We start from the raw sequence: 14,812 nt of genomic DNA on the forward strand, positions 1-14,812 counted from the left end.
TGATCTATAAGGGGTTGCCAGCACATGCAACACTTAGCAATACACACCAAAAGGCACATGCCCTTCCTGGAATAGCCCAGAATGTAACCTGCCCCATGCAGTCCCTAGGACAGCAGTTCACACTCAGGAATTGTACCAACAGAGGAACACTTCACAGTAGGACTAAGCTCAGAGACAAGAAATTGCAGGGCACAGAGGGACTGGGGACCCTTCTTGTGTAAGAGATGACAAGAATGGCTTCCTTAGCATTGTTTGAAAGTGCCTTTGCATTTAGCTTGCTCTTAGCAAAGGGAAAAGGAAGTAGCTCAGATTTGCTTCCCTTGCTTTTGCTGTTTATGTGTAAGCTAACTTAAATACTAGCAATTTCCACTTCAGAGAGGATACAGAAGTGTGATCCACTTAGAGTCTCAAAGCCATTCGTGTTATTTACACTTGCTTTGCTAATGCCTGGAAAAATCTAAATTGGTTTCATGTAAATATTGAAGAGTCAGGCTACTGTGCAGAGTAACGTGGAATGTGATCTGTTCTGGATTGCACTTTCCTTTTAGCTCCTTAATGCCTCAGTTACTTGACTTAAAATCCCCCCATGTACTATTAGATCTTCAGGACTCTGAAGGAGGAAAAGTGGTTTTAATGTCCCAGCTACCCTTTTCTGAACTTCTCCTTAGGCTAGAGGCTGAAAGTTTAGCAAGTACTTTGCTGAATTAGAATTCCTTAACTGCTAATGAGACTCCAGCCGCTCCATGGAAGAATTCAGTTCTCCCCTATTGCATGAGTATGATCATCTTAGCCCTTCTGTTTCAGAGAGGGACACAGAGCACTTCCACCTTGTGGTAAACCTCTGCAGATAATTAATTTGTAACCCATTCCTGCCCACACTCACAACTCCTTTTTGGCTCTGCACAGAAAAAGGAATAGAGCAACATAGGAGAACTGTGCTAGGAAGGAAAATCACCTAATTTTTGATGTTACAGATCTCTCTGCTACAAAATAACAGCAGAGCTTTGCAGGCTCTGCAAATAGTTTTTTTTACTTTGGCTGTGTGTGCCCCTCTACAAGCAGACATCTGATGCTCTGTCAGATGGGCAGTGCTTTTTTTGATTACTCTCTTGTTGCTGCCAACCCTTTTTTTGATGCTTTGTTTCCTGCTTTCCACTCTTACCTAGCTTCTCTGAGTGTGGCCAAGCTCATAGGTCTCAGGTAGTATTTAGAAAAGATACAGTCACTCAATTCATGTAGAAAGTAAAAATGCATTTATGAGTCCCTGTCAGGCTGTGTAAGGTTTTTCTTTCCTTGTGTATTTGACCTCATGAATGACATTCTGTTGACAGGCCTGCTTGACTGAAAATGCTTATCCTCAGAGCAGGTTGAGATTATGCTACAGCACTGCAAAATGTCTTCCTCTAAACATTCAGCTGGCCACAGAATGTGAGGTCCTCTGTGAGAATTGAACTAGTCCATACAGAAGGTTGGCAAGAAGACAGGATATTGCCCTCACCATCCTAGCCAAATCCAGCTCAGTCTGACACGTTCGGTATCACAAGGCAAGACAGAAACGTGGGACGAACTCCCTCTGCCTGAGCTTTGTGAGCTGCAAGAATTCCCCACTCCAAGCAGGTGTCATAGCATGCTTGGTGAGATTTCACTTTCATCCAGCCCTTGTGGAAATCTAGTCTGTTCTCTTTATAGGGCTTAATAAAAAGCAAACATGGTCTGAGCCTGGATTTGGAAATGGAAGGAGAGCTGTGCAGCAGTGAAACTTCTCACTTTAGTTTGCACTCCTCATATCCAGAGTTTGTTTGCTATTCTCAGCAAAACAGTGATGATGACTTTGGATAGATGGTGACACAGCCTTTAAAACTTTAGCAGCTGGAAGTCAGCAGCAGCTTTATCAGTGGTCCCTAAATCTTTTCATGTTTTTTCCTCAAAACTGATGAACAGCCTCATTTCCCAGTGAAGTGAGCCAAGAGGGTGAGCATGTTCCAGTGCTGGAGTTTATCTCTGTGTCTGCCTTTTCAGACAACTCCTAACAGATCAGACATTCCTTCTGGTTCTTAAAGCCCTTTCAGCTTCAGTCAGTAATGTTTGTACGTGATCCTATGGTACACTGCTCCCTAAATGTTAACTGCAGCTTTCTGCCTGCTGCTGCTTAGATCTATAGCACTTCCAAGGAACAGGAAGTCAGGCCAGTTGTTTCAAATCTAGATGTTACTTCTAATGACCTTTTTTCTCTCTGCAAGTGTCTAAAACAATTCTTGCATAATAACCCAGCTTCCCAAGCCATAATGGCAGGCAAAATTATTATTTCAGAATTTTTCTATTGAAGACGGAAGGCATCTCTAATAAAGAGGAAATTAGGACATGTCTCAAAGATAATTAAATAATAAGAAGCCTGTAAAGGTCAGATGCTTGGCTGTGAAAACTTCCATGGCTGCTCTTTCTGTGTAGAGTGTATCTCTTCACTGATGATCGATGAATAAAAGCTAGCAGTAGAAAATCAAAATGTGTAAAGCTAGCTTAAAGCAGAAATGCAATAATTTATTTAATGTTAGATTTGAACTTTATTTTTTTTAATTTCGACTTCTATATGTACACATCTCTATCAGTAGATCCTACAAGTGACTTGGGTGGGGAAAATAGAAAAATGGACAAATACTTTCATTTATATTGTTGTATAAAAGAAATTAGGCCATGCTTCTAAAGACTGCTTGGATCCCCATAAGTATTTGTCTCAGTAGAAGTTAGATGCCTGAATGTCTTTCATGTTCCTGATTTTGTCTGTTTTTAATCATGCTTTAAAGTGGTATGAAAATGAAGGTAGATTTATCCTTTTGAAAAGCTTTGCCTACATCTGTACTTACATGGACTGGTAGCATTGAACTTGGATGTCCATGTGCTGTGTTCAGGCAGGCAAGTTCTCTTGGTCTGACAGAGCTTGTACAAAAGGTTTATTGACTGTGGGAATTACTTTAGTTTTAGGGTCAAGAAAAGGTTTATTTATTACTGAAGTTAAACCCTTTCTTTCTTTCTTTCTTTCTTTCTTTCTTTCTTTCTTTCTTTCTTTCTTTCTTTCTTTCTTTCTTTCTTTCTTTCTTTCTTTCTTTCTCTCTCTCTCTCTCTTTCTCTCTCTCTTTCTTTCTCTCTTTCTTTCTTTCTCTCTTTCTTTCTCTCTTTCTCTTTTTCTTTCTCTCTCTCTCTCTTTCTCTCTTTCTCTCTTTCTCTCTCTCTCTTTTTCTTCTCTCTATCTTCTCTCTCTTTCTTTCTGTTATTTATGTTATTTCTGTTATTTCTGTTATTTCTTCCTTTCTGTTATTTCTGTCCCTCTGTTTTTCTGTTCACTTTTTTTCAGAACAGCAGAATTCTGCCTTAATAACATGGCATGTAAGTGCTGTCTGAGGGGTTCTGGAGAAATGTGTAAAACGGTGCATATGGTTTTCGTTTTTACACTTTTGTATATAGCTCTTTCCACGCAGCCCAGACTGTGGGCTAATGTAAGCACAGCTTGTTTTATTCCTGTGTCGTATTACCAAGCTCCTAGAGCAGCTTTGTGCATGCTTTTCTTTCCATGAATGCTCCCCTGCTACAGCACAGAAATAAGGTTGTGGGAGTTACTCATCCGCTTTGGCAAACAAAAGGAAAACTCTTTCTGTGCTAGAACAACAGACACTTTAAAGCCTCACTTTTCCAAAGGCTGTATTCACGTGTACATATTTGCATGCAAGACCATAAAAGAACAGAAGCCACCAACATCAGCACCTCAGGAGTCACTGGACCAATCTTCATTTTGCACGGGGGCCGAGCAGATGAGAAGGACACAGTCTGTGCAGTCACTCCTGGCATATGTTGACTTTTTAAATGATAACAGCTGGTCTGTGTATCAGATGTGTGACTGCTTTCTTTTGCTGAAACAAACAGTGCTACAACAGTCTCAGAAAAAGATAGATTATCTTAAACTGATTTAGATAGATTATCTTAAACTGATTTCTAGACAGCTTGCCGGAGGCTCTGAGAAGAAGCAAGATTTGACCACATTTGTGCAGTGAGTCTGCAAGTGACAGGAATGGAGCCATAAGAACTGTTTTTTGTCTGGCCCTGAGAGAAGACCACCAAGAGTTCAGTGCAGCTGCATGAGCACAGGACTTTGGTGGCACCTGAGATGCCCCAGAGAACTGGGGGCATCTCTTCAGGGAGGCAAGGCTGACACAGAACCTGGAGGGGAGTCAGGCTCTTGTGTAAACCAGGCATCCTGCTTGAGAGCATATCCATAGAACCATGCACTTACCTAACTGAACTTCACATAACAGTGTGATATGATTCCAGCCATTACATCCTTAGTTATCAGGCTGAATATATTAACTAAAGACTTGGTGTAAAATGAAATATATTTTTTTATGCACCCAAAATTGTAACATTGCCAAGTTTTTATGGCATTTGTTTGACCAAAAGAGATTACATTTGTAGTTCTCTGTGTATGCAAGAATGGTTTACTTTTTTCCTCCTGTAATACACCAACTTAAAGCATCATTTAAAGTGAAACTCAAGGCCAGATTTAGCCTTGCCCTGAGCTATGACAGCAGAAAATGTAACGTACTGAACGTGAAGTAACTTCCCTCTTGCTAGTGCAGCTCCAGAAGTTGAACCCTGAAGGCTGAATAATTGTTGTTTCCTGTATTAGTTTGTAACAATTTATGAGAGTGGGAAGGAACAAAAAAAAATTCTTTGCAATCCCGTGGGCAAATAGGGGATGTGAGAGTTTCATCTACTGGAGTGAAATTCAGGTTTAAAAATATTCCAACTGCAAAAAAGGGAATCTAGGAAGAAAATAACTGTTCACAGTGTGTCTTTCTAGATCTCCACAGCCATGTCATAGTCATGTTACAAGTATGGATTAAAGTCTTATTATGCTTGGAAGCTGCATTGTAGAAGGAAAAAGAAGAAGACTTCAGTCCAACAGCTAGTCTTTGTTTAAAATCATTCACTGATTTTTTTTTTCCCCCCCAGCTGACTTCCAACCTGTGATCACATTTCAAGTGCTTTGGAACAGAGGGTGTTTTCAGATAGCCAATGTATGATTCCTTAAGAAATGTATTTCAAGACTCTTTTGTGCTTTTAGTATTGCTCATGTTGTAAGGAAAGAGAACAGTGTGCCCTGTTTGGCCCTATGGACAGCAGAAATATATTAGCAGGGTTTCCTAAAAGTTGGTGAAGTCAAGGGAGATTTTACCATCAAGTTAAATGGTCATATGCATCAACCAGTGCCCAAGTGCTTTTCAAATCCCATTACACTTCATGCTTCCAACCATCTGAGAGCTTCAGATTATAAGGCATTCTGCACTGGAAAGATTTATTCTTAATAAGGAAGCAGTAAGAGAAAGGAATGAATCAGGGAGATAAAGATAAAGCTCTCTCTCAAAGGGCAATCCAAGTTCAGACCAAATGTGGCAAAGGTTTCTGAAATGATCAGGTTTGTTCTATTCTTTATTTACTCCCCGAATTATTCCCACTTGGTCCCTCTTTCTGTAGAACAGAAGTTCAAAATAGGACAGAAAAAAGCTGACTCTTTAGTATTTCCAGCTGGGCCTGGAGTCAAATGTGCTTGAAATAGTGTGAGAAAGACTGATATGATTGTGGTGAGAGCCATTTGAGTACCTGGATAGACATCTCAAACCAGGCCTAAAAGCCAAAGTACAGACAGCTCAAGGGAAAATGTGCTCACATGATGTACTGTGATATTTGGCAAAATCAGCAGCTCTTGATTTCACTAAGCAACCCAACTGACCCTGAGCACCAAACCTGTGCTTCACCATCACCTTGTAAAATGGCCCAGCCTGTAGAATCACTTCTGGCAGGGACAGGTATCTGTTGTCAGTAGCCTCATGGAGATGGGTGTGTATCTGTACTTGCAAATTGCTTTTTTAATACATCCTTACAGAAAAATAGGAGGGAGAAAAACATGCAATTCACTATTGTGCTCCTTCTCTCTCACTTTCCAGATTCAGGAGCAATTTAAAGAGCTGTTTAAAGAGCTGCCCGCTTGTTGCCCTTTTCCTAATTTAGCATCCTTATACCTGCATGACAATTAGAGTTCCACTGGCATGTGAGAGTAAAACAGGGTTATATGCATGTGTCCTTAATTAAAACAGACCTCCCAGCCTTAGGAAAAAGAAATCAAGATCTGGCACAACATCAACTGGCATTAGCAGTATCAGCATCACACTAGGTACCCTACAGAAGAGGAAACTGTGAAAGAGCACTCAAAAATAATGACTGAGTTTCCATGATTCTGTCAAGACTTTCACATCCCAGGCTGCCAGGTGTGGATTACTTGAGCCAGAAGTATAAAAGCTGTATAAAACACAAATGAAGCAGAGAAAATTGAAATCTCAGCAGGTGATGATGTACTAAAAGAAGGAATCAGTCCTTTAAGGCTTCATCTGGGGAAGGAAGAGGAGGAGCGAGAGAATACCAGACCCAGCATTTCCACATTCCCTTTGTTTCCAGGGCATTTTCTTTCCCCTTACCTTTTTTTTACATTTTTTTACCTTTTTTTACCTTTTTTTTTTTTTTTTTTTTGCTCATAGTGTTAAATCTGATGCTTGATGACATCTGAAACTTGTTTTATCCCCTCTCACCTCCACGTCTGCCTTGGCATTGTTATCACAATTACAAGGGCAGGTGACAGTTCTCTAGGCTTAGAATCCAACTGCTCCTGCAGTGAAATTCAATCGAGTAGCATCTTTTCTTTGAAAAATAAACAAGACTGCAAGCTCTGCAGCTGGGAAGTAAATTAAATGTGTTCACAGAGCTTCAGAATCCTCTTTGCCTTTCATGTTCTACCACTTGACTTCCTATTAAAATTATTGCTAGCGTAGTCGGAGGAGTGACAAGGAGCATTTTTGTGAAAGAGAGATGTTATTGCAATGAACTTGTAGGCATCAGTTTTATCCTGGACAGACAGATCTAGGAAAAATAATATGTGGCTTTCTAAGGTTGCTCTAGTGCAGCAGCAAAGAGTAAGGTGAAGTTATATGGTTTTCCTTCACTCTCCCAAGCAATGTAATTCAATGTACAGTGAGAGGAATGCTGGGCACTCCTCATAGCCCTTTTGCACTGATGTGGCTGACAGAGGATTTCAAGGTCAAATATGAACCATGGAATCTACCTGCTTGCTGCCTTGCTCCATGTCCCCTCCCTCCCTCCCTCCCTCCCTCCCTCCCTCCCTCCCAGCAAAACATTTTCATTAGTGAGGGGAGCACAATTAGGCAGAAAATAGATCAGTGGACAGTTAGGAAAAAATATCTCTGTGTGACAATAAAAATATGTATTTTTTTCATACAGTAAACAATTATATTCTAATTATTTGGTTTACCTCCTTTTTTTAGTTTACTTGCTATTTTTGAATTAATGCATCTTTGTATAGAGATAGTCAACATTTCTTAGCAATAGGTAAAACCTTTTATTGTGGCAATTAGTATGTATGCAATATCTTCATGGGCTAGTAGATGAGAAGCTGTGGAAATTTATTTTAGGTTGATCAACTACATATATCTTCTCTGAAGATTTATGTACAGCACTGAACAAAAGATTTTGAGGCCATTTCTTATGCAGTGGTGGAGTAGACTACTAGCTGAAGGGACCAGACAGGATACTTAAAAATGCCCTGCTCTTTTCTTTGCATCTCATTTCTATTAAGGAATATTTTCATTGGTACAATTTTTTTTATATTCCTTGAACCTTCATTCAAGTGCCGAGATTAACATTGATTCATTAAACTCTATTTGTTCTACTGGATTGCTATTCCTGCGTGTTTCTGACACCAAACACTGCCATCTCCAGAGCAACTTTTTTAGGTTATCAAATGAAACAGTTACATTTGAATTCATACAGCCACACCACACTGAATGGCATTTAATCAGTTCTTAGAAAGCAGTCCTGGTGCTTATAAACTCCCAAAAAGCTACTGCCTTCAGTTGCCAGCTAGATAACTATTTTTTCTTTGCCAATAGATAGTTGCCTCTAAATGCCTAGGGAATGATGACGCTTGGTGGCAAGTGCAGGCTATAAAATATTTATCTTTAACACACAATTGTGTTACTGCAGCCTCTAATAGGATTTGGTGTCAGGCAAACATCTGCCTTGGCCTCTGGCCCAAAGATAGGGAAACAAGCTATTAAGTTGAATGTTGCATAGTAAATAAATAAGGTGGAAATACTGTTAAAAGTAGCTGTACTGCTGACCAGCAAACATGGTGAGTATATAAAAAAGAAGTCCATCAAGAGTCTTGCAATTTGTCTACCTTCTTAATATGTTTATTGTGTTGCATCTGGATAAAGGTAATTCATGTCAGTAGTTGTGAGCCAGGCCGACAGATTTTTATAGAGTTCACCACAGTAGAATTGGCTTTCATGGGGCTTTTTGTCAGCAGCGAAGTGGTCCCCTGAGCAGACCATTAGCCTGGGAGTTTTGTTGCTGTCACGAGTCAATTTATAATATGAAGCAAATGCTGTGTTGTATTTGTCCATGCCTCAGATTAACAACCTAAAAAAAATGGGAATGGTAACAATTAGCAATTTCATATTGAACTCAATAATACCCTTAAATAAAAGATAGTGTAGTGTGAAGTCTTATTTTGGGTTTGGGCTGGATCATGCCAGTTTATGGCTTATCTCAGAGTAAAGGGTGATAACAGTGGGAAAACTAGCAATGGAATAAGGATTTCGACCAAGTTTCCCTCAAAATCTGCCAGCTGTGAGTTTACTTGTACTTAAAAACATCCCCTGAAATAAATGACAAAAATAGAGGATCAATGTTATTTTATGCAATATGTTGAATTGTAGCTGCTGGGGATACTTAGGGTATTTTGTTTCTTTCTTTGCTTTGATAATTAAAGCTCATGAGCAGAAAGAACCTTAAAGAGTCCTTCAGAAGAGGAGTTTTGCTCTTCGAGAAGTCTAGGGTTTCACATTTAATGGATGTTTTCCATTTCTTATTTTTATGAATCCAGAAAGAGTTTTGTACATCCTCCTTTTCTTGGCTGAGGTAGGCTGTCCTAGGCTAGGGAGTACCTGCTCTGTCAGACAGTGCATTTCCATACCATTCTCCAAAATGAGAGTGTGGATCTGAAGACCAAGTGTCTCATTATGTCATTTAGACTTTCTCTCAAAGAAATATGAGGATATTTATAATGGAAAACTGTGAAGATGCTCAGAGCACTTGAGCACCTATCCTATGGAGCCAGGCTCAATGAGTTGGGGTTGCTCAGCCTGAAGAGAAGATGCCAAGGATACCTTACAGCTCTTCCAGCCTAAGGGGGGCTACAAGAGAACTGGAGCGGGACTTTGTACAAGGGCATGGAGTGATAGGACAAGGAGGAATAGCTTTAAACTGACAAGTGAGCAGGTTTAGATTAGATATTAGGAAGAAATTCCTCACTGTGTGATGACGCACTAGCACAGCCTGCCCAGAGAAACTGTGGCTGATGCATCCCTGGAGGTGTTCAAGGCCAGTTTGGATGGGCGTGGAGCAACTTGGTCTAGTGAAAGTTGTCTTTGCTCATGGCAGGGGGATTGCAACCAGGTGATCTTTAACATCCAATCAAAACCATCTAGTGATTCTGTGATTCCGTAAAATGGCTTGTTTTTTCAGTTGCTAATTAGATTGTGAAGCTGGCAGAACACTTAGTTCCTTAGCAAGCTTCTGCATTCCGTGTTAGAAACCCCACCACCTCAAGTTTTTCCAGTGTGTCCCTGGTGTGAGTTGTTTTATTTTGGAAGTTTGACTTCTGCTGCCATTGGTAGTTGAAAGTTGGCATGGAAACTGTGCTTTCCGTGTTATCTTCGGACACAATAGCAAAACCTGGTAAAGGCGTCATGTATCGTCCATTGGCAGCCCCTCCAGTTATTAATCTCTGCCCTTACCAGCTGGTGTCAGTCAGATCTCTTTGGGAATTTGGAAGCCAATAGAAAACTGTGGGAATCAGACTGGAAACAGAAAACATATATATCTTTTAAAAAAAATGTTCATGGTCTCACAGTGAACTTTTAAATAAAACAAAATTAAATAAAACAAAACAAAAACATTGTCATGATTCTCTAAAGGAGTTCCCATGGTACTATTCATAAAACACCATATGGAATTTTGTATATACTGGAAAATACTCCTCTAATTATGTGAACAGCTTACAGAATAAGCTGTATAATGGAGACTATAAGCCAGCCATATTGGCAGTGACCTGTTTTTACTTATTGATTGGTGGTGTATCACCTCTGTAGCAATGTTGACTGTGAACATACTCAAAAGAAAAACAGTGGCTTTGTGCCACTGTCTTAGGGACTTCCTGAATGTTAAAGTTTGTCCCTTCTATCCCATGTGATAATAATTTGGCTAAGCCCTAGCTTCTGAAAATGTCTGTTTGATTCTTCATTCTTTCCAGGGTTCTCCCATCACAACTCCCTAATTTCTGATGCCAAGTCATCTGCCTCCTCCGTTTTAGCTTGAAATGTAGGTGTTAAAACAGTGTGTGTGAATGTGTGTGCACTTACACATACCAGAGGGCCAGAAAATTGTCTGAGGTGCCCAACTGGCAGTCTGTAACTACTGAAGCAAAATTCAGTCCTAGGATGAAAACAGAGGTTTTTATGAGAAGCCTTGAGTGAGTATAACTTGCTAATGCTTGCAACCTTCAAAGTAAAAAGAAATTCCAGGTTGTGATTTTGCCTAAGAATATAAATAGGAGCATGCTCAGTGTTGCACACACAGCTTGCAGAATTGCTGCTCACAAGCCTCAGACTCAGCCTTGTTTGTGCTCATTAGCTCTAGAGTTTCTGAGGAAAAAAAATTGTGTTCATTTAACACTTCCTTTATGGAAATACTTTGGAGTTGTTTGGGAGTAGCTTTGAGACAAAGATGTGCTGCATGAACATTCATCGCTTTTCAGAATTGATTCTCAGTAGTGTAGAACTTTTGGGAGCGTGTGAAGACCGTAATTGCCCTGAATCACCAACAAAGTTTGCATCCTTAACTGCTAAAAAACAGCAAGTGATGCAAGTCACAGGGGGAGTAGGGTTTCTTTTCACTTTATCTCATCTCTATCAGACAGGTTATTCTAGAGCAAATAGAGGTAATGTAAAATGAGAATACATTAAAATGTTACTTATGGCTATATTAGAAAAACAAGGGACATGAGACAAAGCAGTGAAATGGGATGAAAGGATTTTTAAGGGCCTACTCTATTATTAATAGTATAGGGTATTCAGGCCACAAGTAAGAGCTACTGAGGTGCTTCAGTGAGGAAGTTAAAATGGGTTTTTCATCCACCTGTTTCTTAATTCCTTTTGAGCTAGCCACTATATGGCATGAAGCAGTTTGGCCACACTTGCAAAGAAGTGTCTGGGAAACCAAAGATGGAGGAGATAGTGATAGATGAAGTGATAGGTGTGCATATCATTGCAGCTTTGCAATGAGACATGCCAGATCTGCATATGAACCAGAATATAGATGTGAATTTTTTTTTTTAATGCATGTCAGTCACTGTCAGCACAGATCTGACCAGTTATAGGTGTCTGTGCTGAACTAGTTAGAGGAGGAAAGGATGCACCCAGAGTAAAGGTTCTTACGTGGATTCACCCAGAGATTCTGGAAAGGTTGGTTCTCTAAGCACAGGTCTGCTCCATTTCCGTGGACGCTCTGAACTTCTAAATCCCTTTATACATAGTCATTGTAGTGGATAAAGTAACTCAGTTTAATCTGCCATCAGATTGGTATGCAGAGTCTTGCTTGTCTTGTTCTAGGCATCACAGACACACCAGCTGAACCCACAGTAACTGCAAAATATTGTTTCCAGTAACAAAGTCTACCATTACTGATGTGGTGCATTGTCACACTTTGGAACAGTTGCCATACTCGATGTTATGCTACTTTTTAGATACTTTCTAAATGTTTCCGTGGGTCTTTTTACTAGTTTGCTTAAATATTATATTGCAAAAATATACCAAGAAAACTATATGGATATTTACTCCTTTTCAAGACCTCAGTTTAGTCCATTAAAGAAAACACTTGGGAAAAAGCTTTTAAAAATAGTTTTTAATATTCTAAAGGTGTTGTTAGTGCTGGCAGTCTGTCCTGCATCAAGGCCTGAGGTATTCCCCTGGACTTCAAAGGTCACACGTGTTACATCTATGCAGTGTTGCTCCTCCTTGCAGCCCCTGACCCAGTGTGGCAGTGGGGTGGTGAGGTGTCATGGGACAACTGTACTGATGCTGAATAGCACAGCCCTTGTCTTCCCAGTTTTCAGGCAGCAGAAAAAAAAATGCTTTAGCTTTTTTTTCTGCTGCATTGATTTTTTTTGCCACCTTTTGAGCTTAACCACATCATTGGAGAGTCTGACAAGTGCCAGAACCAGCACAAGAGGAGGGAGCTTAGAGTTGTTCTTAGGATGAGATTAGAGGAAATGGACTGACCCTTTCAGCAACAGGAACAGTTAAATCTCCTTGCCCATCTCTTATCTTGTTTCTCAGAACTCACACTCTGTATGGTCTTCATGTGTGTAAGTATGTACATAAATAACATTTTTTCCTAAATCTCTGCATATATTTTTTGAAGAAAAGAAACATCCGAGTATTGTAAAAAAAAAAAAAAATAGAGAAAAAAGGCATAAAGTGAATTAATTTTTGTTTTCAGCAGTGACATTAACCCATGTCAAAGTTCTGAAGATTGTATACACATGTGCTAATATTAACTTTTAATTTACAGGACAGATTTGTGTTTATACCTGCTGTGAAGTAAGAGATGATATTCCCAAATATCAGTATAAATGCACAAGGCCTGAGTTGTTATTTCTTTATTCTAGGAAGCATGGCTGCTCTTTGATTGGAATAAAGATGGCAGCTCAAGCCTAAAGGGTTGACTGCACGTTGTGACTGTATTTCCATACACCATCAAGTGAATGCTTAACTACTGAGTGTTAGAGAGCTGACAGCATTTCCTTGTACCTTTCTTGCTGCATGGAGCTGTCTGCTTATGAGATGTCTGAAGCCAGGACTTAAAACATAAATGCTTTAAACTGGTTTTATTATTTAAAATTGCTGTTGTCCTTTATGACTAAAATACACCACAGCCTTTTAAATGTCCTTCAGAAACTTCTGCTCTTTGGCAAACACCCATCCAGAAACCATCTTCCTTTCATTTGTGATTAGAACTAATCTGCACATCTCTGCTGCCACTGGTTCTCTTCACTTGCACTGATTGGGAGTTTACAAATAACTTTGCTTGCACAAGGTCTCATGAAGTACATCTGTGCAAATGCAGTCATTATTCACAGGGCTGAGATTTTCACCCCACTCCACGTGTACCACCAGTGCTCCTGCTGTATAACCAAATACGGTTTTCATTGGATAGGCATCTCCCTCAGAGAAAATGTGAAATAGCACTGTAGAATGAGCCATAGCATTTATTACAATGTCTTTCAAAGCCCCACTCACATTTACTCAGTCTTCACTCACAGTTTAATGTAAGAAAATAAGATTATTTTCATTCTCTTTTTGATGTATTTACCAGCTTGTGTTCTTCTTTTATGAATTATATGTTTTAACCCAAATATTCTGAACTCTCCTCAAAAGAGAAGTGCTAGATAACATTTGCTTACCTGTTAACTTACCCTGAAAAATGAATAGCTGGTACTTTTGCCAAAGTCAGGGAATTTAAGATGGTAACTAGAAACAGAAGAAAATGTGGAATAGACCCATTCCTGTTCCACAAAACTGAATAGTAGCCCCAGCACTTTCAGCTGTTGAATATATAAATTATATATTATATCATGTATAATGAATTATATTCAATATAATGTTGCAGAGCAAATAAGAAGAAATTTGGTTAGAAGTATTTCTTGAACAGGCAGTTAGGATGAACCAAGGGTCTGTGTTCAGTGAGTTCATAGGAGAACATATCTATCATCACTCAGCTCTTTTTTGCACAAATAAATGCCTCAAGGTCGCTTAATCACGTCAACAAAACTGGACCAAAAGTGCATGTTCTGCCATGAGAATGGTGTGTATTGCATCCCTGCAATAAATTCAGAGAGGAAGAATGGTTGTAAAAATATACAGGAAGAAAAGACATTTGGAAATTTTCAGGTATGAGACAATGCCAAACCTGGTGGGTGCTGAGCAGCTTGTATTTAATCACACTGTTTGCAGTTGAGCCACCCATTGGTGTAAATGAATGAACAGGGTTTAGTGCAGCTCACACTAATGCTTTTGCCCCGAGTGCAGCAATTTCTTTGAAGTTTCAACTGTCCTGCCCATCCAGAGCCCTCCTAAACTCAGAGGTGTTTTCTTGCCTAAAGAAGTGTGTGAATTTTCTTTTGTTTTACAGAATCAGTGGATAACTGTCCCAGCAATTGCTATGGGAATGGAGACTGTGTGTCTGGGACTTGCCATTGCTTCCTTGGCTTTCTGGGCCCTGACTGTGGCAGAGGTAGGAATTTATGCTTGATTAACTCAATTAACTCTTCCCCTCTCCTGTTCAGTTAACATTTTTCTTCTGGAAATCATATTCATGATGGTGCCTTTTGAAAAGTACTCTTCACCCAGTGTGGGAATGCTGCAGTAGAATGGAAACAAGTTGATCTGTGAATTTGTTCACTACAAATTTGCTAAAGTTTCACTCAGCAGCTGAGGGTGTTTACCCTGGAGAAAAGAAGACTCAGGGGACATCTTACTGGTCTCTACAACTACCTGAAAGGAGGGTGTAGCCAGGTGGGGATCAGTCTCTTCTCCCACGTTATAAGTGATAGGACAAAAGGAAACATCCTCCA

The 14,812-nt window shown here is 39.7% G+C and overlaps 1 protein-coding gene across 4 annotated transcripts in view; it reads left to right on the top strand.

Moving 5' to 3' along the window:
• The window catches only part of TENM4 (teneurin transmembrane protein 4), a 591,948-nt gene that overhangs the window by 428,642 nt on the left and 148,494 nt on the right, over positions 1-14,812 (top strand). For all 4 annotated transcript variants that reach the window (XM_088068964.1, XM_088068961.1, XM_088068963.1 and 1 more), the window contains one exon: positions 14,371-14,472. In XM_088068964.1, the coding sequence (XP_087925090.1) occupies positions 14,371-14,472 (102 nt within the window). The remainder of the gene's footprint in view (positions 1-14,370; positions 14,473-14,812) is intronic.

This window comes from Pseudopodoces humilis, chromosome 2 (assembly GCF_049639895.1).
Source record: "Pseudopodoces humilis isolate 2021_Gansu_Grassland_sample_001 chromosome 2, ASM4963989v1, whole genome shotgun sequence".
Taxonomy (NCBI): domain Eukaryota; kingdom Metazoa; phylum Chordata; class Aves; order Passeriformes; family Paridae; genus Pseudopodoces; species Pseudopodoces humilis.